Below are 24,651 nucleotides of genomic sequence, written 5' to 3' on the forward strand. Positions count from 1 at the left end.
TTACCGGCATTTGCAAACCTTTACAAAAGTAGAGGGAATAGATAATAAAGTACTACAGATCTATGAATTAAGCCCAACGATTATTGGCCTTTGGCCAATCTTGATTCATTTGTGCCCCCGTCCCCTCCCCCAATCCCCTTGCCCTCCACCATCCAGATTATTTTAAGGCAAATTCCTGACTTACTGTTTTAAATGCAAATATTTCAGAATGTATCTTCCAGGGGGAAGACGTAATGATGATACCATCATCACATTTAAGAAAACGTTAATTCAGTAATACCACCTGCTATATACACTCCAGATTCCTCAATTGTCTCAAAAAAATGCCTTTTTTTTTCTTTTTTTTAAGAGAGGGTATTTCTTTGTCACTCAGGCTGCAGTACAGTGACACCATTATAGCTCGTGCATCCTAAAACTCCTGGGCTCACGTGATCTTCCCACCTAAACCTCTCAAAGCACTAGGATTACAGGCGTGCGCCACCATACCTAGCCCCCAGATCCCTTTTACAGCTGCCTTTCTCCCCAGTCCAGGATCCGTTCAAGTTCACACACAGATACATTGGTTGCTGTCTCTTTAGTTTCTCCCTTTCTCTATTTAAAACTGCTTTTTTGAGCTACAATTCACATTAACCATACAATTCATCCATTTAAAATGTACAATTCAGTGGTTTTTAGTATCTTTACATCGTCAAATAAATTTTAGAACGTTTTCATTACCCCAAATAGAATCCCCTGAAGACTTAGGCAGCCCTTAATCTACTTTCTATCTCTGTGGGTTTGCCTCTTCTGGACATTTCACGTAAATGGCATCATACTCTCTGTGGTCTTTTGCGTCTGGCCTCTTTCACCTAGAATTCCAAAGTTCATTCACATCATGGCGTGGATCAACACGCCATTCCTTTTTGTGGCTGAGTAATATTCTGTTGTACAGACAGAACATTTCATCCGAGTTGTTCCATCAGTCTCTTTGCATCTACACTCAATCTCTTATGCCTTATTTTGTTTTTCATCACCTTGACAATTTCTTTTTGAGGAGTCCAGATCAGTCGTCTTGTAGAATGACCTACATTCTTGATCTGACTGTTCTCTTATGCTTAGGTTCAGGTTCTGCAGTTTGGGCAAGAATACTGGTCAGGGCACGTGGAGTTCTTAACTGCATTCGAGGCTCAGCCACCCGGTTAGCACTCTACTCACGAGGCTCCGTTTGAACGCTTGGTTAAGGTGGTGACTGCCAGATTCCTCCTTTGCAGGGGAATTTGCATTTTCCCTTTCTAATTTGTCAGTCATCTCCGAGGTGCCAGTGTAAGACCCTGTGACTATCCTGTGCCCTGACAATCTTTCCATCTGCTGCTTTGAGCATCCATGAGGATCATGGCCTGAATCCTCTTGGACACTGGGGTTTGCAAATGGTGGTCGTCCAATTTCTTGTACAATTTTATTTTTTCTTGTACAATTTCTTGTAAAAGTCTTCTGAAAGAACTGTTCTCTCCCTTCCCCTTTGGAGTTAGTCATAGTCATTCATTCCTAGTTGTGCTCAAATTGTCCCAGATCCGGCCTGCGGGAGCCCCTTTAAGCTGTTTATGTTCTTTTGTTATCTTTCCATTATTCTTTGAATACCTTCTTACCTCTCGGGACTAGAGGATATTCCAAATACCTTGCATTTGGAGTTAGTACCAAGGAGCTTGTGGTAATATTTGGAAACCATTTTCTAGCTAGTAGGTGTTGTCACTGTGATGAGATGTCATTCCTTCTGGGCCCTTTCAGTGGAGCATTATGAGAGTACGTGTGTCACGCGTGTGTGTGTATGATGCATGCGTGTGATATGTATATGAAGTTGAAGTGTCGTAGGCACAGGTTAGCAGCAGCACAGGCAGAGCCTGAGATTGCCGGTGACCTACCTTGGTCCTCAGGGTTAAAGTGAAGCATGGCTAATAGAGCAGAGACCAGAGAAGGTGCCAACACCCACACATGGAACACCCACCCTCAATGCCGTTACTTGTGTTCCTATCCTAGCCAAGTTATAGGGAGGAGGTGTGACCTCTGTGTCGATCCTTATTCTGCAGAGATTTATACACGGTGGTCCCACAATACATGTTTGTGGTTGATGGAAATCTTTTTTGCCCTCCTGCAAAGACATGGAAAACAGGATACTGTCTTGGGTCTCAAAGTGGAGAGATGGCGGAAGATAGAGGGAAGAGTTGTGCAGGCTTGGGTTCTAATTTCCACTTCTCTGTTTACTAACCTTGTGACCCTGGACAGTTTTGCTTCTGCAAGCCCCAATTTCATGATCTGTAAAATGGAGTTGATGTCATTTCATTTGCTGGGGTTGTAAGGATGAAATGAGATTAAATATGTCAGACAGCTAACCTGGAGCCTGCCGTAATGAGCAAGCACTCATAGGCAGTAGCTCTTGCATTAGGCGGTAGCTCTTGCGTTGCCCCTCTCCTCTTTTTTTTTTTTTTTTTTTTTTTTTTTTTTTGGTGACAGAGTCTTACTCTGTTGCCCAGGCTGGAGTGCAGTGGCACGATCTCGGCTCACTGCAACCTCCATCTCCTGGGTTCAAGTGATTCTCCTGCCTCAGCCTCCTGTGTGGCTGGGACTACAGGTGCATGCCACCATGCCTGTCTAATTTTTGCATTTTTAGTAGAGATGGGTTTTCACCATGTTGGCCAGGATGATCTTGATCTGCTGACCTCATAATCCCCCTGCCTCGGCCTTCCAGGATTACGGCAACTGCGCCCAGCCACTTCTCCCCTCTTAGTTAGCTCCCCATCACCAACTTCATCACCATCCATAGGTAGACTCGAAGGCTGTTGCCAAGGCTGCTGGAGTGCTGCTATGTGGTGGGGGGCTGCAGTGGGAGCATGGTGGTGATGGTGGTAATGTGTCCATGACAGGAAGACAGACTCCTGCAGACGGCAGAATCCATCCCAGAGGCTACCCTTTCCCCTTCCTGGCAGGTATTTGCTTGGCTAGTGTCTGTACGTGAATGAACCTATGGAGAGAGAGACTCCACTTCCTGTCTCTTCTCGTTGGTGACCGGTACCTCCTCCCATGTAGCCTCTGTCTGCCTTCCTCCTTCGGCAGTTTTATTACGTTGCTGAAATTTGGCAGAGCTGACACCTTGGGAAGGTATAGGGTGGGCCAGCTGGATGAGATGATGCATTAAAAATGTCTGTGGAAGCTGTAGTTGGCCGTCAAGTTGACTCTGGCTGGGAGCCTGTTGGGGTCGCTAGAGGAGTTGCCCTAAACAGAGGGACCTCAATGAACCACAGAGTAGATCACATCTGTGTGCCTCCGAGTGAGATCCACAGATTCTGCAAATCAGAGATGCTGGCGCCACCTGGGACCCTCTGGATTAGACCCAGCAGCTGGGACTGTATTTTGGACACTTTCCTCCATTGATCCTGATACACCTCAAAGCTTGAGGACCAGAGATAGCCTATCCGTTTTACAGATGAAGAAATCGAGGCTCAAAGAAGTCACATTCTCAGGCCAGGGTCTGAAGGCTGGTAATCGTTGTCTTGTCTGAGAAACTGATTCTCTGTAAGGTTCCTTTTTGCTAGGCACCCTAAGGATATCAGTTTTCCTGAGGTGACTTTAATGAGCAACCCAAGAAGAACTGTATGGGAATAAGGGAATGAGACCTTAGCAGGGACACAGTCAAGCTCCCTGGTTTGCCTAAATTGCTGATGCATTTCTGAGGCAAAGGCTGGCCCTCACCTGTAGATGGTCATTCGGCCAGATGTCCAGGGTTGTTCTGGCCTGGGGGGCGGGGTGCCCTCCACCCCAAGCTATTGTTTCCCTCTTGTTGGAGAAGCCCCTCCATGCTTTCTCTGGCCTTTATCTATAAAGTGACAGCCACTTCCCTACATTCTACCAAGGAAGGAGTAAGGCCAGGCCGGCTGTGGTGGCTCACACCTGGAATCCCAGCACTTTGGGAGGCTGAGGCCGGTGGATCGCGTGAGGTCAAGAGTTTGAGACCAGCCCGGCCAACGTGATGAAACCCTGGCTACTAAAATTACAAAAATTAGCCTAGTGTGCTAGCAGGCACCTGTAAGCCCAGCTACTCAAGTGGCTGAGGCAGGAGAATTGCTTGAACCTGGGAGGCAGAGGTTGCAGTGAGCTGAGATCACACCACTACACTCCAGCCTGGGCGACAGAGTAAGACTCCACCTTAAAAAAAGAAAAAGAGTAAGGCTGTGCACAAGTCCTGGGGCACACATGTGATGGCCACCTGCAGTGCCTGAGGGGGAAGCCTGCTTTCCAGATTGCTTTGTGGCTCAGGACAGAGGACACCCTAGGTCCTGCTTGGGGATCTCTGGTATTGAACCCCTAACATAATTGCTAATAGAATAATAGAGAACTGGGATCAAATATTCTCTTTAGGGTCATAGGATATTAGGACATATGTGGCCTGTTCCACTGGCAGTCCTTAATTTTCTCTACCAGAAAGATTCCAGGACTTTGGCAATCTACTGAGGACCCCAGGGCTCAGAGGTACTTGGGACTCTGGTTTTCTTGCTGGTGATGGAAGACGTCAAAAGGCAATCTAAAGATTGAATGGAAGCTAAAAGTCGGCTTGGCTGAGAAATCTCTCCTGGCTCACAGGATTGAGGGAGCAGCGAGTAGGGGAGGTGACCCAGCAGTGCCCCAGTGTACATCATGTGTATTTCGGTTTGATGTTTTGGACCTGGGGCGTTTCAGAATAAAATGTCGTGTGCTGAGCCTTCAGTGCCGGGAGGTGATGGCCTTAACTCTCTTCTCCCCAGTGGATTCCGCGGCTTCAGGCAGCAAGCGGCCCGCGGAACATTCACCAGCAGAGGGCGGCGGAAGGGTTAACTCCCCAAATCGCAGACTGAGAGAAGAGGAGGGGAGACCTGCTTTGGAGCACTTCTCTCAGAGCCTGTACAGGAGGCTTCCTGAATTCGCCTTCAGCCTGAGAGCTGGGCGTGAGAACCGCGTGCGGTCAGGGAGACCCCTGCCTGCCCTGGCCCAGAATATGGTGACTTAGGAGTTGGCAGCAGGCTGAGCATCCCTGAACTTCCCCAGCGCCTCCACTCTCAGGGAACCTGAATGGGGGGGAAAAATGTCCAATATGGAGAACAGCTTTGACGATGTTTCTTGCCTGTCTCCCCAGAACCTGGGATCCTCATCACCAAGCAAAAGGCAGACCAAGGAGAACACCATCACAGTAAGTAGCTCCCGAGGGGCGCTCCTAGGGTTGGGCTGTGAACTGGGGCGTGTGGCTGGGCTGTTGCCATGGCGATGTGGACCGCCAAGCAGAAGTCATGCCCAGCCTGGAAAGGGGGAAGTTCCAAAGCTGAGATTTCGCTGAAGTTCCTCATCCACGCCCCCCTCCCACCTCCCATTCTTCTGTCAATTTCACATTTGACTTCTCCCCTGGTGCGCAAGTGGAAGGAGGGTGGCTGGGATGATGCAGAAGCCATTTTTTTCAGGGCAGGAGGGGAAGGTACGCATGCGGGAGTGGGTTGAAGGGGGTGGACTGCACTCAGCGCAAGTGATGTGACGTGTAAATTACAGCCGCGGCAGGGTTGCTTTTGTGCGGGGTAACTTCTGGAAGATGTCAAAGTTAAAACCAAGAGAAAGTGCTCTAAGAATAGAGTTCTTAGGAATTCCTGATAAGAGCAGGCAGCTTCTGCCTAGAGTGGCCAGGCTGCCTCCCAGGGCACTTCGTGATGCTCGCCAAGTCCCTATGTGGAGATGAGGGGGAGCCCCACGCCCACCTCCACTCCTCAGCCCTGTGCTTGGGGCAGGTGGGGCTAGACATCATTGTGTCCTGATGGGCACAGACCTGAGAAGTGTGGTCCCAGGTTTGCTATTTTGGCACAAGTGTAGGAGAGCAGGAAACAGGGGATTGCTCTCAGACTCCAGCTCACACAGCTCTGAGCCATTCTGACCACCCCTGTGGAGACAAAACCAAGGATGGGTGCATTCCCCTGCTTCATCCAGGCTGCACATCCTGCTTTGGGAGAAAAAGTTTAGGTAAACAATTAACAATAGCAATCGCTGCTATGTTTGTGTGCATTTATTACGCACAAGTAGTATCCAAGTGGCTCATTTAATTGTCTGTTAGCTATATGAAGTGTGAGTCATAGAATCAATATAGTATAGCCATGATGAATGTGTGCTCTGAAGCCGGAGAGCCAGTTATATGAATGACTGTGCGGCAGCCTGGGGTAAGTTTCTTGATTTCTTTCCATCTCAGTCAATATCTATAAAGGGGGAAATGGAGGGTGGTCTGTGCTTTAGGGATGGTGTAGGGACTAAATAGGTCCATCCATGGAAAGCACTTAGAACACAGCCTGCACATAGTAAGTGCTCTGTACCCACTGTCATCACCCTGTTTACAGATGAGGAAACTGAGACACAGAGCAGCACCTTGTTCACGGTCACCTAGTAGGAAACATCAGGATTTGAAATCTATGCCCTTACTCAGCACAGTGTCCCTTCTGAATCTGGCTTGGGTACCTTGTGTCATGAGCTCCTTTGGACGCCCTGTGGTGATGGAGGGTGCCTCCATGGGCTGGGCAGAATGGCTCAGCCTGCTTGGACTAGGGGGTCGCAGCAGCCTCCCTGTTACTGGTAGAGCTGATGGAGCTGGTGGGGAGGGGATGTAGGCAGGCCCAGGTGCAGAGTTCCAGAGGGTACAGTGCCCATCTTCAGATTGTCACAAAATGCCCCAGAATGCTGGGGCACAGCCGGAGCTCTCCAAAGTCTTCTGAAATACATAAAAAGGAGAGGGAGGAACAAGAGGGGGGTGGGAGTGGGAGACATATTTGAATTCTAGAAGAAAAACAAAAATGCAAAATGAGAAGTATAGTGTTATGTCATGGAGGGCTGCCTTAAAGGCGCTTAGCGATGGTGCCCAGGACATGGGGTGAGACACCTGCTGGGCTCCATCTCACAACCAGAGCTTTGGGTGTGGTCAGAGTGGGTTGAGAGGGACCCTTGTTGGGACCTCACACCTTGTCCATCCCTGCCTTCCCTGTTCCTTCCTGCTGACCCATATCATTGCTTCTCATGAGGGAGTCTGCAAAGTGTATTCTGAAGCCTCCAAGACCTTTGTTTAAAATTCAGATTCCTGGGTGGAATCCCAGACTGACAGTCGTTCTCTCTGGGGACAGACTGGAGAGTCTGCCTCTGAACCAGTGCCCCCAGAGGTTTGAAGTAAACACTCATGCCTTGGAGAATTTTTTGCCAAGGAAACAGCAAAGGAGGGACTGACCAAAGGTCACAAAACAAGTTTAGAGTAGAGCCCAGGACTTGAACCTGGGTCTCGTGGCTGCCAGCCCAGGACACCTCCCAGTGTACCACCTGGCCTTGGCCTTGGCCCACGTGTCTCCAGGCCTTGGTGCCCTTTCCCTTCCACACAATGCTGCTTTCCCATGCCCAGCCTCTTTCCCTGGGTTCTGATCCTCCAGAGTTCATCGTTTCCCAAGAAGGAGAAGCTCAGGGGAAAGGGATGGCTCAGGTCTCGGGAGGCTGGGACGTGAACTTTGCTGTCCGTGATGTGCAGGGATGAGGTGAGCCACTTCACATGCTATCTGATTCACAGAGCAGAAATTTCCAGGCCTGGGCAGCAAAGGGTGGTGGGTCCGGAGCAAGAATGAAGCTGGATTCTGAAGCTCCTGCTTCTCCGCCTGTAGCCTGGAGCTAGTTTTCAGGGGACGGATATGTGGGCTCCCTGACAGCAGCAGGCAGGGGCTGGCAGCCTTGCTGGGTCTTATTTCCGCTGTCTCCATTGCGGGCTGGCAGGTGGAGCATGCTGTTTGATTGGGAGTGACGGATGCTCATGGCAGCTCACAGCCCTTGGCACAATCGTGAACGCGTCTGAATCTAGAGGGTTTCAGAAATGATGACAACAAAGCCACCTGGCCACACTCTTACCTGGAAAGAGGAATTTGGGGACTCCTGTGATCCTCAGCTTCAGGGCTTCCCAGCATAGCCACAGAACCCTGGGTGGGAGCTAGGGGGCTGGAGGTGAACACTTGGGGTAGTGTCGTTTCTGTTCTGCAGAGCTCCAGGGCTGACTTTTTCCTCTCCCCGTGACCCCGCCTGCCCCGCGTCTTCCTTTGTCTGCTGCAGGCAAGCTGGTCAAACAGGCCGTGCAAGGAGCTGTGGCCCGTGCTCCCCACAGGCTCCTGTGGGGCCAGGACTCGAGGGAAGGGGCGTACCTTGGGGCCTCCCTGCGTCAGACCCCTTGGGTGGGTCACACGTGTGTCCAGCGGCTATCACACCACGGCCAGGTGGTTTTCTGGCTTCTGTGTCTTTCTGTGTACCCCTCAGAGAGCTTCTGGGAGGCAGTTCTTGTGGTTCTGGCTGCTCCCATGCAGAAAAGCCCTGGCAGGGACCCCAGCTGTACAGTGAACCCCAGCAGCTGGGGAGGGGTGGGGGTGTTACTCCATTTCCCTGAGAGTTGGAGAAAACAGAGTTGGTACAAGACTGAAGAGGCAGCTGAGGATGGTGGTCTCAGAAGAAGTGAGGGTGGGACTGCCTGAGGGAACTTACCCTGAGCAGCACACATGGGGAGATGTGCCCCCCGGCTCCCTCTTGAGCACCCTTCCTTTTTGAGCCCCTGCCTTGGGTGGGGACCTGGCACATTTACACCTCAGTGTGTTGGAAAGGCTGAGCGTGACAGAGACTAACAGCCTAGACTAGAGCCAGCTTGCCTGGGTTCAGACCCGGGGTCCACCATTCCGTGCACAAGCTGTGTGATCTTGCATAAGTGACTTAGCCTCTCTGTGCCTCAGTTTCCCCATCTGTAAAATGGGGATGATCATAGCGCCTGCCTTGTGGGGCTGCTGTGAGGATTAAATGAGCTAATATGTGTAAAGCACTGAGAACTGTGGCCACCACATTATTCGCTTTTGTTGAACAAACAGAAAGTGACAGTGAGGCTCCTGCTGTGCCTGGGAGGCCTTGGGAAGAGAATGGGGCCTTTCCAGAGGTGTAGCTGGACCCTTGTATTAACCATATGGAAAATGTCGCCCAGGGGAGGACAGGAATCCACACGCAGAAAGTCCTGTCCCACCTTCTCTTCCCACCTTGGGCTTTGGAGCACCACAGGACGGAGCTGTGTGGCCCTCCCAGCCCTTCTAATCTAGGGACATAGGAGCCTTTACTTTGAGGTCTGGAGAAAAGTGGTGGCCCAGGAATTAGGACGCTGGTTCTAGACCCTGCTCTGCCACTTATAGTGAGCTAGAGAGTTAAACGCTCTGTGCCTCAGTTTCCTCATCTGTGCATGAGCTTGCACTGGACCGTTGCAGATAAACATTGAGGCTCCAGTTGCCTCCAGGACATCTGCGCCCACACAGCTCTGACCACGCCCCTCTGCTGCCACTGCCTCCCTCTCTCTGGAGCAGCTGTTCCCCCATCTTCCATCCCAGTGGATGGAGACACACTTCCTCTCCACCCAGGCCAGTCAACAGGGTTTCTCAGCCTCAGCACCATTGACATTTGGGGTTGGATGGCACTTTGTTGTGGCGGACTGTCCTGTGTATTGCAGATATTTATCAGCTTTCCCAGCCCATACCTACAAGAGGCCAGTAGCATCCACCCTGGGCCCCACCCAGCCCTGACAACCAAAAATGTCTCCACATTGCTAGATGTCCGTGGGGTGGGGGCAAAATTGCCCCTGGATGGGCATCACCGTATTAACTTCACAGTGCTGCCAAGGCTCCCTGTAGGGTATCCCAGGTTCTTTTAATCCCCTCTTGACTGTGCTGCTCCCAGCTGCTATGATGACCCTCCTCCGCCCCCCATCACTGCAGACTTCCCTGGTGGCCACAGTCACGTTCTCCCTCCAGTGCGTCCTCTGTGCTGCTGTGGGGGTGCTTGTCCCAGACAGCAACCTGATGAATCGCTACTCCTGCAAGGCGCTTCCGTAGTTCTCACTGTCCTGCTGCCTTCAGGACAGACCTTGGCACCCCAGCAAGGCCCCCTCTCACCTCAGGCTTGTCCGCTCCCTGACTCTGAGCCCCAGCCAAACTGAGCAACACGGTCCCCACCTGTGGGGCATATCCTCACATCCTGGGTCCTTTTCCTTCACCTTCCCACCCCTCTGTCTGCCTGGGCCCTACTATTACTACCTAAATCTCACCACCTCTAAGATTCCTCCCCTGAGTCCCTAGTCCTTCCAGTAACCTCAGCACCTCAGGCTTACTCTTTGGTAGGTTTATCCCAAAGAATTACAGTGACTTATTTATGAAACTCTTGAGAGCAGACACTATGCCTTACATCCCTAGCCTCCAGCCATTACACCAAGAAACATCTCCTGAGCACCCACTATGTACCCAACACTGTACCAGTGAGGAGAGAAACTGCAGGGGAAAGATGGTCCCCATCCCCTTGTAGAGCAGGCTGTCTGGCAAGGAGGAGAAACTTTAAACCACCATGAGATGTATCATTATAAATGTATGCATGCAGATTGCTGGGAAGATCTGGCATAGCGCGTGGTACTGAGCAATGTTTCGATGGATGTTTGAATGGGAAGTGGACGAGCAAGTAGCCCATCACATAGCCTTGTGGTTGAGGCTTGAACTCTGCAGTCAGCTGGATCTGGATTTGGACACTTAGCTTCTGTGATCCTCGGTGTCCTCATGTACGATGAGGCTGCTCTTCCTTCCCTGTGGAGTTGCTGGAAAGAAGAAATGAGAATACATGCAAACCCCTAAGGAGGGTGCCTGAGTCGGGGCTCCCCTGTAGGAGTGAGGATTTGGAGAAATCCCAGTGGGCTTCCTGGGAGGGAGAACTCCCAAAACCAGAGAGGACAGAGATGGTAACAGGCACCTCTGGGCTCCATCTGAGGACTGGTGTCCTCAAGGAGTGGCAGAAGCAGCAGGGTGATGAGTTCTTAATGAGTCCCCACATCCTGCTGCCTTTACTCTTCAGCCCCAATCTGTTTTCTGTTCCTGCCTTAGTTTGCTAAGGATAATGGCCTCTAGCTACATCCATGACCCGGCGAAGGGCATGCTGCTTAGTCTCTGTAATGGCTGCATAGTATTCCACACTGTCTATGTACCACATTTTCTTTATCCAGTCTATTGTTGATGAGCATTTAAGTTGATTTCATGTTGTTGCTATGGTGAATACTGCTGCAGGGAACATACACGTACATGTGTCTTCATGCAGAAAGATTTATGTTCCTTTATGAATCTATATATAGATATATCCCTATATACCCAGTAATGGGATTGCTGGGTCAAATGGTAGTTCTGTTTTCAGTTATTTAAGGAGTCACCACATTGCTTTCCACATGGTTGAACTAATTTACACTCCCACCAACCATGTATAAGTGTTCGTTTGTCTCTGCAACCTCGCCAGCACCTGTTATTTTTGACTTTTTAACTATAGCAATTCTGATTGGCATGCAATGGTATCTTATTGTGGTTTTCATTTGCCTTTCTTCAATGATTAGCGGTGACGAGCACTTTTGCATATGCTTGTTGGCTACATATATGTCTTCTTTTGAAAAGTGTCTGGGCTGGGCACCTGTAATCCCAGCAGTTTGGGAGGCTGAGGCGGGTGGATCACCTGAAGGTCAGGAGTTCAAGACCAGCCTGGCCAACATGGTGAAACCTCCATCTCTACTAAAAATATAAAAAAAATTAGCCAGGTGTGGTGGTGCGTGCCTGTAATCCCAGCTACTCGGGAGGCTGAGGCAGGAGAATCACTTGAATCCGGGAGGCAGAGGTTACAGTGAGCTGAGTTTGCCCCATGGCACTCCAGCCTGGGCAACAAGAGCAAAACTTTGTCTCAAAAAAAAAAAAGAAAAGAAAAAGAAGAGAAAAGTGTTTGTTCATGTCCTTTGCCCACTTGCCATGTAGGATCTTAAGAGCAGGGCTCTGTGGCTTGTTCATCTTTGCGTCTTCCATTGTGGTGGGCACAGGGTCTTCCCCAGGGGCTGCCCCTGTCCCTGCTGAATGGATCATGAATGCTGGTTCTCAAAGTGTTGGTCCCCAGACCTTCAGTATCACTTGAGAGCTCCAACCCCATCCAGAGCTCCTGAAGCAGACACTGGGGTGGGGGGACCCAGACACCCATGTCCTCTAGGTGACTCTGGGCATGCTAATCCTCGACTCTGGGACAGGAAGAGGACTGAGTAGTACTTAGGCGCGTCTCAGCCCTCCTCAGGACTTCCATGGCCTTTTAGATGGTTGGCTTGGAGCCAGCTAGGATGCGTCATTGAAGGGGCTGTCCTTGGTACCATCTCCCCTTCCGGCTAGCAGGGTCTGTCTGCACAGGCCTCCTGGGGTGGGCGGTAGCATCTTCACTCTGAGGGTAGGTCACCTCGGGAAGATTCTGGGGAACAAGACTGGGCAAGAGCCGTTTCCCTTACTGCCTGCCCACCTTTGGCCAAGCCTCTTCCTGACATAGGGAAGTTCTTTCTTTGTAGGGAAATGTTTCCCCAACAAGAGGTCAAGGCCAAGAGCAGTTTGGGTGAGAAAAGAGGAGAGAAAGGAGAGAGATACCTGCAGGGCAGCGCATTGCAGAAGCATTCAGACCCGCCTCTGAGTACCAAAACATCTACTCGTTCCAGCATTCCTAATGCCCAGTTTACTTTAATGTCACAGTTAATTTGTCATTAGATTTGATTGAAATTTTCATGGACTGCGTTATTAAGCAAAATAAAGGTGGACTATGATGACCATGATTTGCTGAAATAAGAATAACGGGAATACAAAATAAGGAATCTGTGCACTTTTGAAATCCGTCCCTTGTTTTCATGATTGCCTGCTTGGCAGTGGGTTGTGGAAGCGCAGGAAGGAGACTTGTCTCTGGACACACCTTGGGGATGTAGCCTGAAACCAAGGCTTGGGGAGACAGTTTTCTGAAGCTGGCCTCGAGAACCAGCCCTCCCTTCTCTCAGGCTGCTGAGGCCTGGGAGAAAACTCCCCAGCCCCAGCTGATCTTCATCTAGCCTTTGTTTTTCTAATCCATCACACTGCTAATTTTTTAGAGTTCAGGAAGCTGTTTTTGTACAGGGTGCCTTTAAAAAAAAAAAAAAAAAAAAAAAAAAAAAAAAAAACTATCTTGGTTTTCCCCACTCATAATTACATTAAATATTTTTGACAGGATTTTTTTTTAACCCAGGCTGGGGTGCAGTGTTATGATCATAACTCAATGCAGCCCCAACCTCCCAGGCTCAAGCGATCCTCCTGCTTCAGCCCCTGAAGTAGCTGGGACTATAGGCATGTGCCACCGTGCCTGGTTAGTTTTGTTTTTTTATTTTTTGAAGAGACAAGGTCATGCCATGTTGCCCAGGCTGGTCTCGAACTCCTGAGCTCAAGCAATCTTCCCACCTTGGCTTCCCAAAGTGCTGGGTTTACAGATGTGAGCCACTATGCCCTGGCCAGGAATCTTACATGGATAATGTATCCTTAGAAGTTACACATTTGGGGCATAGTGGCTTAGGCCTGTAATCCCAGCACTTTGGGAGGCCAAGGCGGGTGGATCACTTGGGGTCAGGAGTTTGAGACCAGTCTGGCCAACATGATAAAATCCCATCTCTACTAAAATACAAAATCTAGCTAGGGGTGGTGGCGTGCACCTGTAATACCAGCTACACGAGAGGCTGAGGCAGGAGAATCACTTGAGCCAGGAAAACAGAGGTTGCAGTGAGCTGAGATTGCACCACTGCACTCCAGCCTGGTGACAAAGCAAGACTTCATCTCAAAAAAAGAAAAGGAGAAAGAGAGGAGGGATTATTGTTGGGAAAATTTGGTGTACCCCTGTCCTCTCCAGGGTCCTCCACATCATTCCTGCCCCTGATCCTTCTGCTGAGTCGTGTTTCCCTCGAGGCTGATGGGGACCTCAGCCCTCGCCTTAACCATAGGCCAGGCTCCTTCTTTTGCCGGGGACTTCTTCCCAGACTGTGACTGGGGTCTATGCCCTGGCAGCCAGGGAAGGGGGTGTGTGCTAGATTTACTTTGAGCCACCTGGGAGCCCTCTGATCCAGAGGTCACAACCGGAGGTCCACGGGCCCGACTTTGCTGGCAGAAGAGTTTGTTGGGCCTACATGGGGTTATTGCTTTTATTATTATTGTATTTAACCTTGAATTAATTGCCAGTACTGAAAAATGGAGATACTTGGCTAGGTGTGGTGGCTCACGCCTGTAATCCCAGCACTTTGGGAGGCCAAGGTGGGCAGATCACCTGAGGTTGGGAGTTTGAGACCAGCCTGGCCAACATGAAGAAATCCCGTCTCTACCAAAAATACAAAATTAGCAGGCTGTGATGGTGCATGCCTGTAATCCCAGCTTCTTGGGAGGCTGAGGCGGGAGAATTGCTTGAACTCAGGAGGCAGAGGTTGCAATGAGCCGAGATTGCACCACTGCACTCCAGCCTGGGCAACAAGAGCAAGACTCCATCTCAAAAAAAAAAAAAAAAAAAAAAAGAAAAGAATAAGAAAAAAGCAGACACTTTGCATAAAAATTTCAATTTTCAGCCTCCCTTGAGTTGTCATACAGTCCGACCGCACCGGACTCCTCAGAAGGGCTTGACAGCAGTTGGCAAGAGCTGAGCAGATTCTGCCACTCGGACACATCTCCATAGCCTCTGACCCTTGCCCAAAGCAGAAGCTCTCCACCCTCCCATCCCAGCTTCAGTTTCTGTGACACTTGGGCACCTCACTGGCTTGCACGCCCTGCCTAGCAGTGGAGCTTGTGTCCTGGGCCCAAAAACCTCAGGGCTGTGCCATTTTTTAACATGTGACATTTTCAACTTAGGCAGGCGCTTGTGCTGCAAGAAAGGGTTAAAAACTCATAAGGCTCAGGCCTTGTTCCCCCAGAGGAAGCAAATTAGCCCACTTCCTAGGAGTGGGGGGAATCTGGGGCCTGAAGCCACCTCCACACAGTGGGGAAAAGCCAGGGAGCATTGCAGACCTGCTCGGACAGAAAAGTTGGAGACAACCCGGAAATTTCTGTGCTTCGTTCTCCTTAGCTAGGGCCAGCCTTCCACGTGCAGCCCAGATTATAATTTTAAGCTGTATTTGTTCATATGATACACATCATGACATAAAATTTGCAAGGTAACCTCTCATTCCTGACCCTTACCTACACAGTTCCTTTCCTTGGGAGCAAATGATGTTATCAGTTTCCAGAAGTATTCTATATGCAAATAACCAAATGCATATTATACAGGTGACCTTTGAACAACATGGGGGCTAGGGGTGCCCCCTCCCCATCCATAGTCCAAAATTGGCATATAACTTTGGGCTCTCCCAGAATTTAACTGCCAATAGCCTCTTGTTGACTGGAAGCCCTACTGATAATTTAATAATTTATCACATAATTCTACACGTAATTTGCATGTTATATGTATTATATGCTGTATTTTTACAGTAAAGTAAGCTAGAGAAAAAGTGTTAAGATAGTTATAAAGAAGAGAAATATCTTTTTGGTTTTTTTTTGTTTGTTTGTTTGTTTTTGAGATGGAGTCTTGCTGTATCTCCAGGCTGGAGTGCAGTGGCACAATCTCGGCTCACTGCAACCTCTGCCTCCTGGGATCAAGCGATTCTTCTGTCTCAGCTTCCTGAGCAGCTGGGACTACAGGCGTGCGCCACCATGCCCAGCTAATTTTTTGTGTAATTTTAGTAGAGACAGGGTTTCACCATGTTGGCCAGAATGGTCTTGATCTCTTAACCTCGTGATCTGCCTGCCTTGGCCTCTCAAAGTGCTGGAATTACAGGCGTGAGCCACCGCGCCCTGCCAAAGAAGAGAAATATCTTTACTATTCTTTAAGTGGAAGTGGATCGTCATCAGGGTCTTCATTGTCAGCATCTTCACGTTGAATGGGCGAAGGAGGAGTATGAAGAAAAGGGGCTTGTCTTGTCTCGGGTCACAGAGGCAGAAGAAAATAAACGTATAAGTGAACCCCTGCAGTTCAAACCTGTGTTGTTCAAGGGTCAACTGTGTATTTCTTTTTAAAAAGGAACTGTGATACTCTTTGCTTGCTTTTCTGTTTGTTTGTTTTCTGAGATGGTGTTTCACTCTTGTTGCCTGGGCTGGAGTGCAATGGCACAGTCTCGGCTCACTGCAACCTCTGCCTCCCAGGCTCAAGTGATTTTTCTGCCTCGGCCTCCCAAGTAACTAGGATTACAGGCACCCACCACCACACCCAGCTAATTTTTGTATTTTTAATAGAGACAGGATTTTGCCATGTTGGCCAGGCTGCTCTCGAACTCCTGACCTCAGGTGATCCACCTGCCTTGGCCTCCCAAACTGCTGGGATTACAGGCATGAGCCACCACGCCCGGCCTTTGTTTGCTTTTTTATTTTAACCCTCACCTAATCGTATATACGCTAGCACGCTTTCCTTATATAATTTAAGAACTTTATCACTGTCTTCTTTGTGATTCCCATAGATGTCTGTCAGTCTCATGCTTTGTTTAGTCATTCCTCTACTGATAGACATTGGAGTTGTTTTCTAGCCTTGAGCTGCCATAAACAGTGCTGTAGTGAAAAAGTGTGTATGGACGTCACTGCACCCATGCAACTTTATCTGTAAGGTAGACCCTTAATGCCGTTGCTGGGTCAAAGGCACTGGATGTTTGCAGTTTGATCCTATGAAACTGCCCTCTAGAGAGGTTGTACTCGTTCACAGACCCTCTGGAATGAGGATGAGTCCCTGTTGCCCCTCAGGTGAAATGCGGGCCCTGGGAGCATGGGAAGATCCCTGTGCATGTTCTGTCAATAGGGAGGCTGCTCTAGTGCCATTGGTGCCATGTCCCCCGGGAGCAAAGCCTTCCTTGCTCTTCCAGTCTCCAACAGGGTCATTCTTTCTTGTTCTGTGCCCTCCAGATAAACTGTGTGACCTTCCCTCATCCGGACACAATGCCAGAACAGCAGCTGCTGAAACCAACGGAATGGAGCTACTGCGACTACTTCTGGGTAAGCGGTGCCTCGGGTTCCCCCACACCATGACCCCGATGACGAGGAGTGGACACCCAGGATGGGCAGAGGGACCTGGATCTCAGAGTGGAGGGGCCTTTCTTGTGGAAGCCTGAAGGGCTGGTGTTAGATTTCGCATCTGAGACAGGAACTTGGGACCCTCTTGGAGTCCAGATCATTCCATGCGCCTCAGGGATTCAGCAGGACTTTGGTTCACATTAGAGACACTTCACCCGGAATGTGGGTTAGCCAACGTCCATCTCTAGCCAACTAGAATCCGCCTCCGTGCATGAACGTGGGCTGCATACCTGCTTGTCACTTCCACGTGAGGGACCCTGGACAAGTACTTCACCTCCTTGGGCCTGACTATACTCGTCAGAATTGTGAGGAGGTTGGTCACAGGATCTTCAGAGAGCTCCAGCTGGGATAATCCTGTAGTTTTAAAACTTTTGCAGATTGCTTAGCGAACACAGAGTTTGGGTTTTGCAAGATTGAAAAAAGTTCTGTGGGCGGATGGAGGCGATGGTAGCAGAACAATGTGAATGAACTTAACGCCATTGAACTGTGTACTTAAAAATGGCCAGAATGGTTAGTTGTATGCTAGTTGTATTTTTTTCACAATTCATATAAATACATTTTTAGAAATGCAGAGTCCCGCACCTCAGAACATTCTGGGAATGGTCCTGAGCATTTGCATGTGAAAGTCACAGTGACTTTCAAGATTAGATCACCCCTTTCTGGAATCAGATTCTGGGGATGGTCACACAACCCTGTGAATGTATTAAAAACCACTAAATGGTACACTTCAAAAAAAAAGTGTCCAAAGACCCCAAGGAACAATAAATAAGTAAAAACTTGTTTTCATCACTGTGCAGAATAGATTATCTACATTTTTGTTTGTTTTTTGAGATGGAATCTCACTCTGTCTCACCTGGGCTGGAGTACATGGTGCAATCTTGGCTCACTGCAGCCTCTGCCACCTCCTGGGTTCAAGGGAGTCTCCTGTCTCAGCCTCCTGAGTAGCCGGGGCTATAGGTGTGTGCCACCACACCCAGCTAATTTTTTGGATTTTGTTTGTTTTTGTTTTTTTCAGTAGAGACAGGGTTTGACCGTGTTGTCCTGGCTGGTCTTGAACTCCTGACCTCAGGTGATCCACCCACCTTGGCCTCCCAAAGTGCTGGGATTACAGGCGTGAGCTACAGCCCATCTGGATTATCTATACTTTCTTAGATTTGCTAACTGAATACTAGACAAAAGTTCTTTTTTCTTTCTGCAAAATCACTTGTACCTTAGTAGACATACAAAGATCCCTGTTGCCTCCACCTCTCACCAAAGGACAATTTCTGTAGCTCCAACTCTGCTGTGTCCAAGGTAGAGATCTGTGCACAGGTTAAGGAAACGGTATAAAGGGGCTTATCTTTGGCATCAGACAGACCCAGGCAGGTGAGCTCAGAGGTACGGGATGAGCAAGCATCAGAGTGTGCAAGACTTTCTCGGTCCCAGTAAGTGAGTTTTATTCTTCTTGCAGAAGGTGGATGATGTGATTCACAGGCATTGTGCAGGCAGGGTGGGAAGTTGACAGGTGAGTGGAAGAGACCAGGAAAGGTGGTGGTGGTGGTAGCCGAGCAGGAGAGATGTTGCTGGATTTGGAAACATCATCCTTCAAGATGGGTGCAGTAAATGGAGCATTCAGGGAGAGTGGTTTGAGCCCCAGAAATGGGTACCCTGGGAGCTGGAGGGTCAGCGTGTGGGGTCTCAAGCCTTGGAAAGCTGGAAGGAATGTGTGATGCTGCCCGCAGCACCCGGAGGGCAACACTTGCGAGTTCTTATCTTAACTCAAGCTCTCTGGGGACTCTGATTCTTAATCTGCAATCCACTTATCTCCCTGACCATCCAAGGCCTTTTCCACTAATAGAAATTTCTCTCTCCTGACACAGCCATTAAAGCCTGTTTCTTCTGGCTGGCTTTCCCAGGAGTACATGGAGAGCTCAGTGTATTCATTCTAGAAGGGAGGCAGATTTGAGCTATTTGGGTAATTTCCCTTTTACTTTTTCATCAAGATGTAACATTCACAGAGTGAAGTGCAGTGATCTTCAGTGGACATTGCTTTTAAACTGCAAGAGCAGCCCCGCTGTGACCCCGTGGGACGGTGATCTCCCTGTCAGCAGGGATGTTAGCAGTGTGTCCAGTGGGGTTTGAGTTATGGTACACGAGGGACGTGTCCCACCCTGGGGGAGGATGGGAAGGAGTCTATAAAATCCTTCATCTACTTGATGATGGTAAAATGGGGTTCCCTGCAGGCATCAACCACCCCTTTTCTTTCCCCTCTCCTAAGATGTCTGATCTGGATGGGACCTGGGAGGTGCAGCCCGCTCCTATTTCAAGCGGCTGATCTTAGGATTAGACGGTCCTGGACTTGCCACCCTGTGGCTGAGCAGACACAAGAACCTGAGTCCTACCAGATGCTGGGACACTGTTCCCACCATTGCACCTCTCCCTCTGGGATATAAAAAACCTGTTCTGAATACCTTCCATTAAGTCCCAAAGTTTTACCCTGGGTTCCTGATAGGGAAAAGCTGTGAGGAGGAGGAGACTTTTAGGCATGGTGATGCCAGTGCCTGGGATGGCCCTAGGTGCTGGTGCTCCAGCAGCCACGGCTGTGCAGGGCCATGTGTGGCTAAACCTCAGACAGAGGAATGGCAGGAAAGGGGCATTCAGGTATGCTTGAAGAAATGCAAGTAAAACAAATTAAATCATTTAATTTTGAAATTTTAAGAATATTTGCAAAATTAATTGGGTCCTAAGTATTTATTTAATTGACTTACACATCTTCCCCAAGTTCTGACTTTTATTTAAAAGTAACTAATAATACATTTATTGAGCACATATTATGTGCTCAGCCATATATACACATAGATAGATGTCATTTACCCTGAAATGACCATTTGAGAGTAGGGCTATTACTTACTCAGTTTTGCAGATGAGGAAGCTTAGGCCTCGAGTGAGTGAAGAACTTGGCCGAGGTCACCCAGCCAGTATTTCAGGGCAACCTGTCCTGTTCTCTCCTCTGGCTTCCCTTCAGCCCGCTTTCTGCCTATGATTTTTTCTTCTTTCCTGTGATCTGTTATGAATGTGTTGGTTAGAGGATGTCACTGCCCTGCCAGTGTACGCAGCTGGTAGAAGACAGGGTGGCTTAAGGATGGGGGCACCGGCTCCTGAGCTTGGAGTCACACACAGTCCAGCTTGGGGTCAGAACACCAGGATTCGCTGAGGGTCAAGCCAGTCTCTGCAGCCACCTGGTTGGAAGTCGTAGGCTGTTAGGCATCGCAGCTGCTGCTCTCGAACACTTGCCCTTCTTCCTCTTGGTCCCAGGTTGGGGGAGTTAAGGGGCTTGCATGTGGGGATGCGGTAACCATAAGAGCCTGAGCATGAGAACGTGCTGTTGGGAGTGGGGGCACCAGGAGAGAGTTCCAAGTTAGGGCAGCAGAGACTGCCGCTCCCATCCCTCCTCTTGTGCTGGGCTGGGGTTGTCAGGCACAACTGGGAGCTGTCCTCCCCCCAGGCCATTCTCCCTGGCTCCAGACGCAGATGTGCCCTAAACTCTTGTGCTCTGCTTCCTTTGTAGGCTGATAAGAAGGACCCCCAAGGCAACGGCACTGTGGCTGGCTTTGAACTACTGCTCCAGAAACAGCTGAAGGGCAAACAGATGCAGAAGGAGATGTCAGAATTCATCCGGGAAAGGTGAAGCCTGGGCCCCTCTCAGCCCTGGGGCCTGGCACCAGTGTTCCCCATGGCCAAGGGGTGACAGCAGCAGGACTCAGCCCTGCACATTCAGCATTGGGCTGGTTAGCCTCGGGTCGCAAACCCCTGGGCCCTGGGATAGATCTGGCCAGCAGATGTGTAGCTTTAGCTGACAGAGTGTTTTGAAAGATTTGAACCAACACTTAATTGGTAGATTTCATATTAAAATCTGGATATTTAGCACATCTTGAAAGAGCAGAAGCATTGGCAGGATTGACTCCACATCCCTCATTCGACAATTGGTTGGAGCTGAATAGCAGCTACTCTTATAGAGGGGTGTGTGTTTCCATTTTGCCACAGTCTCCACCACTCCCAACTGTCTTCCCCTGCAGACTTCTTCACTCCTTTACTTACATACCTGGCCATTATTTGAAGCACTGCCCTTGACCATAACCAATGGGGGGAATGTGACAGTTCAATTCATCTTTAGCTAAAACTGTGTCTGGGGCATGAGATGCAGAACCCTCCTCCTACCCCATCCCTGCCTCAGGGATTCTAACAGTGTTTTATCTACAGAGGCTGGGAACACAGATTAAGAAACAATAAATTTAGCCCAATGGAAATGGAGAAATCTACAAAGAGAAAGAGAGGTTCCTTCTCTGTCTCCCTCTCCTCTCCCCTCCCTCCCTCTCTCCCTCCCTCACTTGCTCCCTCTCTCTCTCCCCTGCCACCAGTTCTGAGGCTCTGTTTAGCACACACGTACCCACATATCTTCACATACCCACTTATCACACATGTATGCATGCGCGCACACAAACATACACACACACCTTTCCATCTTGAGTTTCCAGTGCATACTGGAAATATAGTGAATTGTAATATCTTTTAAAAATATTTCTTTTTTAATTATAATAGCAATAATCAAGTAATAATGCTTTGGCCTTTTTTTTTTTTTTTTTTCTTCTGAGACAGAGTCTTGCTCTTGTCACCCAGGCTGGAGTGCAGTGGCACTATCTCAGCTCACTGCAACCTCCGCCTCCTGGGTTCAAACAGTTCTCCTGCCTCAGCCTCCTGAGTAACTAGGATCGCAGATGCACGCCATCATGCCAGGCTAATTTTTGTATTTTTAGTAGAGATGGGGTTTCACCATGTTGCCCAGGCTGGTCTTGAACTGACCTCATGATTCACCTGCCTTGGCCTCCCAAAGTGCTAGGATTACAGGCATGAGCCACTGTGCCTGGCAGGTTTGGCATTTTAAAGCACCCCTTTCCTTTAGAGGGCCTATCGTCAGATGAGATCGGATGTATTCAGGGTGGTATGGCCATAGACAGAGGGCCTATTTTCAATTTGTATAATCAAATCCTTGTTTTATGACCCATTAAACTGGTGGGAAATTGAGAGGTTGCATAGCTCGGGTGTGAGGAAACAATGGTATAAAACAGGCAGATAGGAAAATGGCCCGTAAGAGCCAGAGCTTGAACACGCTTCTGGTTTACATTTCCATAACAACATCTTGTTAGCCAATAAATGGAAACTGCCATTTCAGGGCGTTCAGGGCTTCCTAGGGAAAATGCACACACCTGTAACTTTTCTCGATCCACCTTGGGATCTTGCAGAGAAGGCCTTTTAGTGCCAGGAGAGGTGAGATCCGAGGCTCAGGGTTGGGAGCTGGCCTGGCTCAAGGACAAGTGCTGGCTCGTCTGCTGGGGCCTTGGTTTCGGGAAGTGGGGCAGACGTGGAGGTGACGCATGCTTTGGGCCCGGAGGTGAGACACAGGAGGCAGACGGCGTATGCATCTTCCGTGTCTGGTGTGTGCAGTCGGCACTGAGGAGCCGGGAACGTGGCATGGGTAGATGTACTTTCTAGAGATACCTCTTGGCCACAGTCTGGAGGTAAAGGGAGGGGCAATGGAGAGGAAGTGACAGAGGGGATCAATCAGAATTAGACCCTGGAGGACCTGGAGACCAGCGGAAGGTGAAGGTGAGAGGAAGGCAGTGCAAGAAGGAACGAGACTGTGAGTCTCTTGATGCCAAGGCATGCAAATATTATTACTCGGAACACTGCCACCAGACTTTGTCAGCTGCCCTCTCCATCATGGCACACTTTGGGTGCAGCTGCTTGAGCGGCTGGGAAGCAAAGGCTGTGGTCCCAGCGTCTCTGGAGCTTCTCTGTTCGCTGTGTGATGGACGGGGGGCTCTCTGATGCCTGGGCTCTGGCCAGCTCTGGTTGGTATAAGCATAGCTCCTCTGTCTCCCACTGTGGCCCAGAGGACCACTTAGGTGGTAAACAATACCTCTGACGACGTGCTTAACACGGACCTGCCACATAATACAGGACACTCGCTGGCAAGTTGCTTTGCAGATGTGTCAAGGGCCTGCCTGGAAGCTACATCCAAGGCACCTTTCCTCTCCAGGGAAATAGAATCTACCTACTGCCCTGGGCATTGCCAGGTTTCCATGGAAATACTTGTACCCAGCGGGCTTGACAATCAGGCATTGGGGGGTGTGAGACGGTAGGGAGATCCTCTGTTCCTGCTGCCGAGGGCCCGAGGCCACCTGGGAGTTCTGGGGCTGGAAGGGAGAGGGAAGAGCACTGGGTATTGCTGGTGGTCCATCATGAATTGCAAGCATTCATTTCTTTCTTCTTTCATTCATTCATTTATCCATTCAGGGGTCTCTCATGTTTCCCACTCTGTGCTAGGAGCTATGTAAATGGCAGTTCTCGTGTTCACAGCCCTAGGAGACAGGAGAAAATATTGCAGATGAGGAGATGGAGGGCCAAAGAGTTTGGTTCATTCATGTATCCAGCAAGTATTTATTAAGCACCGACTGCGTGTCAGGTGGACAGGCAAGAGTCATGTAGTCTCAGAGCTTATGGCCTAGTGGGTTCCTTTCCACGGCTGAGGTGTGCAAGGCAGCAGGGCAGACCTACAACCTGGAACTGGAGAGCTGATGTGTGTTGGGTTTTCTTTCTTTGCAGGATAAAGATTGAAGAAGACTATGCGAAGAACTTGGCGAAGCTCTCTCAGAACTCCTTGGCTTCACAGGAGGAAGGGTGAGTGGATAGGAGAGAAGTAGGAATGGGGAGGATGAGGGGGGTGTCACTGAGGAAGGGGGGATCAGCCACTCATCTTTGATCACTGGCATGGCCCCACTTTGGATGGGGAGATCTCCGTAGGCCTGGCTCAAAGTGCGCACTCACTGCTCAATTGGCGCCCATGACTTAAGGTGTGTGCCCGTTGCCCAAGCTGGGCACCCATGACTCAAGGCGTAGGCATCCACACTCAAAGGGGCACTTCGGCTGGGTGCAGTGGCTCATGCCCATAATCCCAGCACTTTCGGAGGCTGAGGCGGGTGGATCACAAGGTCAGGAGTTTGAGACCAGCCTGGCCAACATAGTGAAACCACATCTCTACTAAAAATACAAAAATTCGCCTAGCATCGTGGCAGGTGCCTATAGTCCCAGCTACTCAGGAGTCTGAGGCAGGAGAATAGCTTGAACTAAGAGGCAGAGGTTGCAGTGAGCCGAGACCATGCCATTGCACTCCAGCCTGGGTGACAGAGCAAGAGTCTGTCTCAAAAAAAAAAAAAAAAAAAAAAAAAAAAAGGCACTTCCACATTGTCTTCTCTGTAGTGACCCAGGGCCACCTTCTAGAGGCTGGAGTATGTCAGAATCCTCTCTGGTCTGACTGCTGGTAGCTGGGCAGCAGCCCCTAGATGGCCACTCCAGCTCCCCTTTCTTTAGGGCCAGACTGGGAGGAAGCTGGGTATGAGAGGGTGTTGTTTAGATCTCTCTCCTGTGGGCTTGAGGCATAGGCTCCCCTTCCCACTGATGCTGTGACTATCCAGACCTCCTTGAGCGGGACCTGGGCACTGCCAGGTTTCAATTTGTGTAATCAAATCCTTATTTTATGACCCATTAAACTGGTGGGTAATTGAGAGGTTGCATAGCTCAAGTGTGAGGAAACAATGGTATAAAGAGAGAAGCTTGGAGAAGC

General features: G+C 49.6%; 1 protein-coding gene across 7 annotated transcripts in view; it reads left to right on the top strand.

Annotated features, from left to right (window-relative positions):
* GAS7 (growth arrest specific 7) overlaps window positions 1–24,651 on the top strand; it is a 277,284-nt gene that overhangs the window by 224,547 nt on the left and 28,086 nt on the right. For all 7 annotated transcript variants that reach the window (XM_032280280.1, XM_032280285.1, XM_032280286.1 and 4 more), the window contains 4 exons: window positions 5,141–5,194; window positions 16,824–16,913; window positions 20,539–20,654; window positions 23,634–23,708. In XM_032280280.1, the coding sequence (XP_032136171.1) occupies window positions 5,141–5,194; window positions 16,824–16,913; window positions 20,539–20,654; window positions 23,634–23,708 (335 nt within the window). The remainder of the gene's footprint in view (window positions 1–5,140; window positions 5,195–16,823; window positions 16,914–20,538; window positions 20,655–23,633; window positions 23,709–24,651) is intronic.

Source organism: Sapajus apella, unplaced genomic scaffold (assembly GCF_009761245.1).
Source record: "Sapajus apella isolate SASKATOON/1434 unplaced genomic scaffold, GSC_monkey_1.0 scaffold12, whole genome shotgun sequence".
Classification (NCBI taxonomy): Eukaryota; Metazoa; Chordata; class Mammalia; order Primates; family Cebidae; genus Sapajus; species Sapajus apella.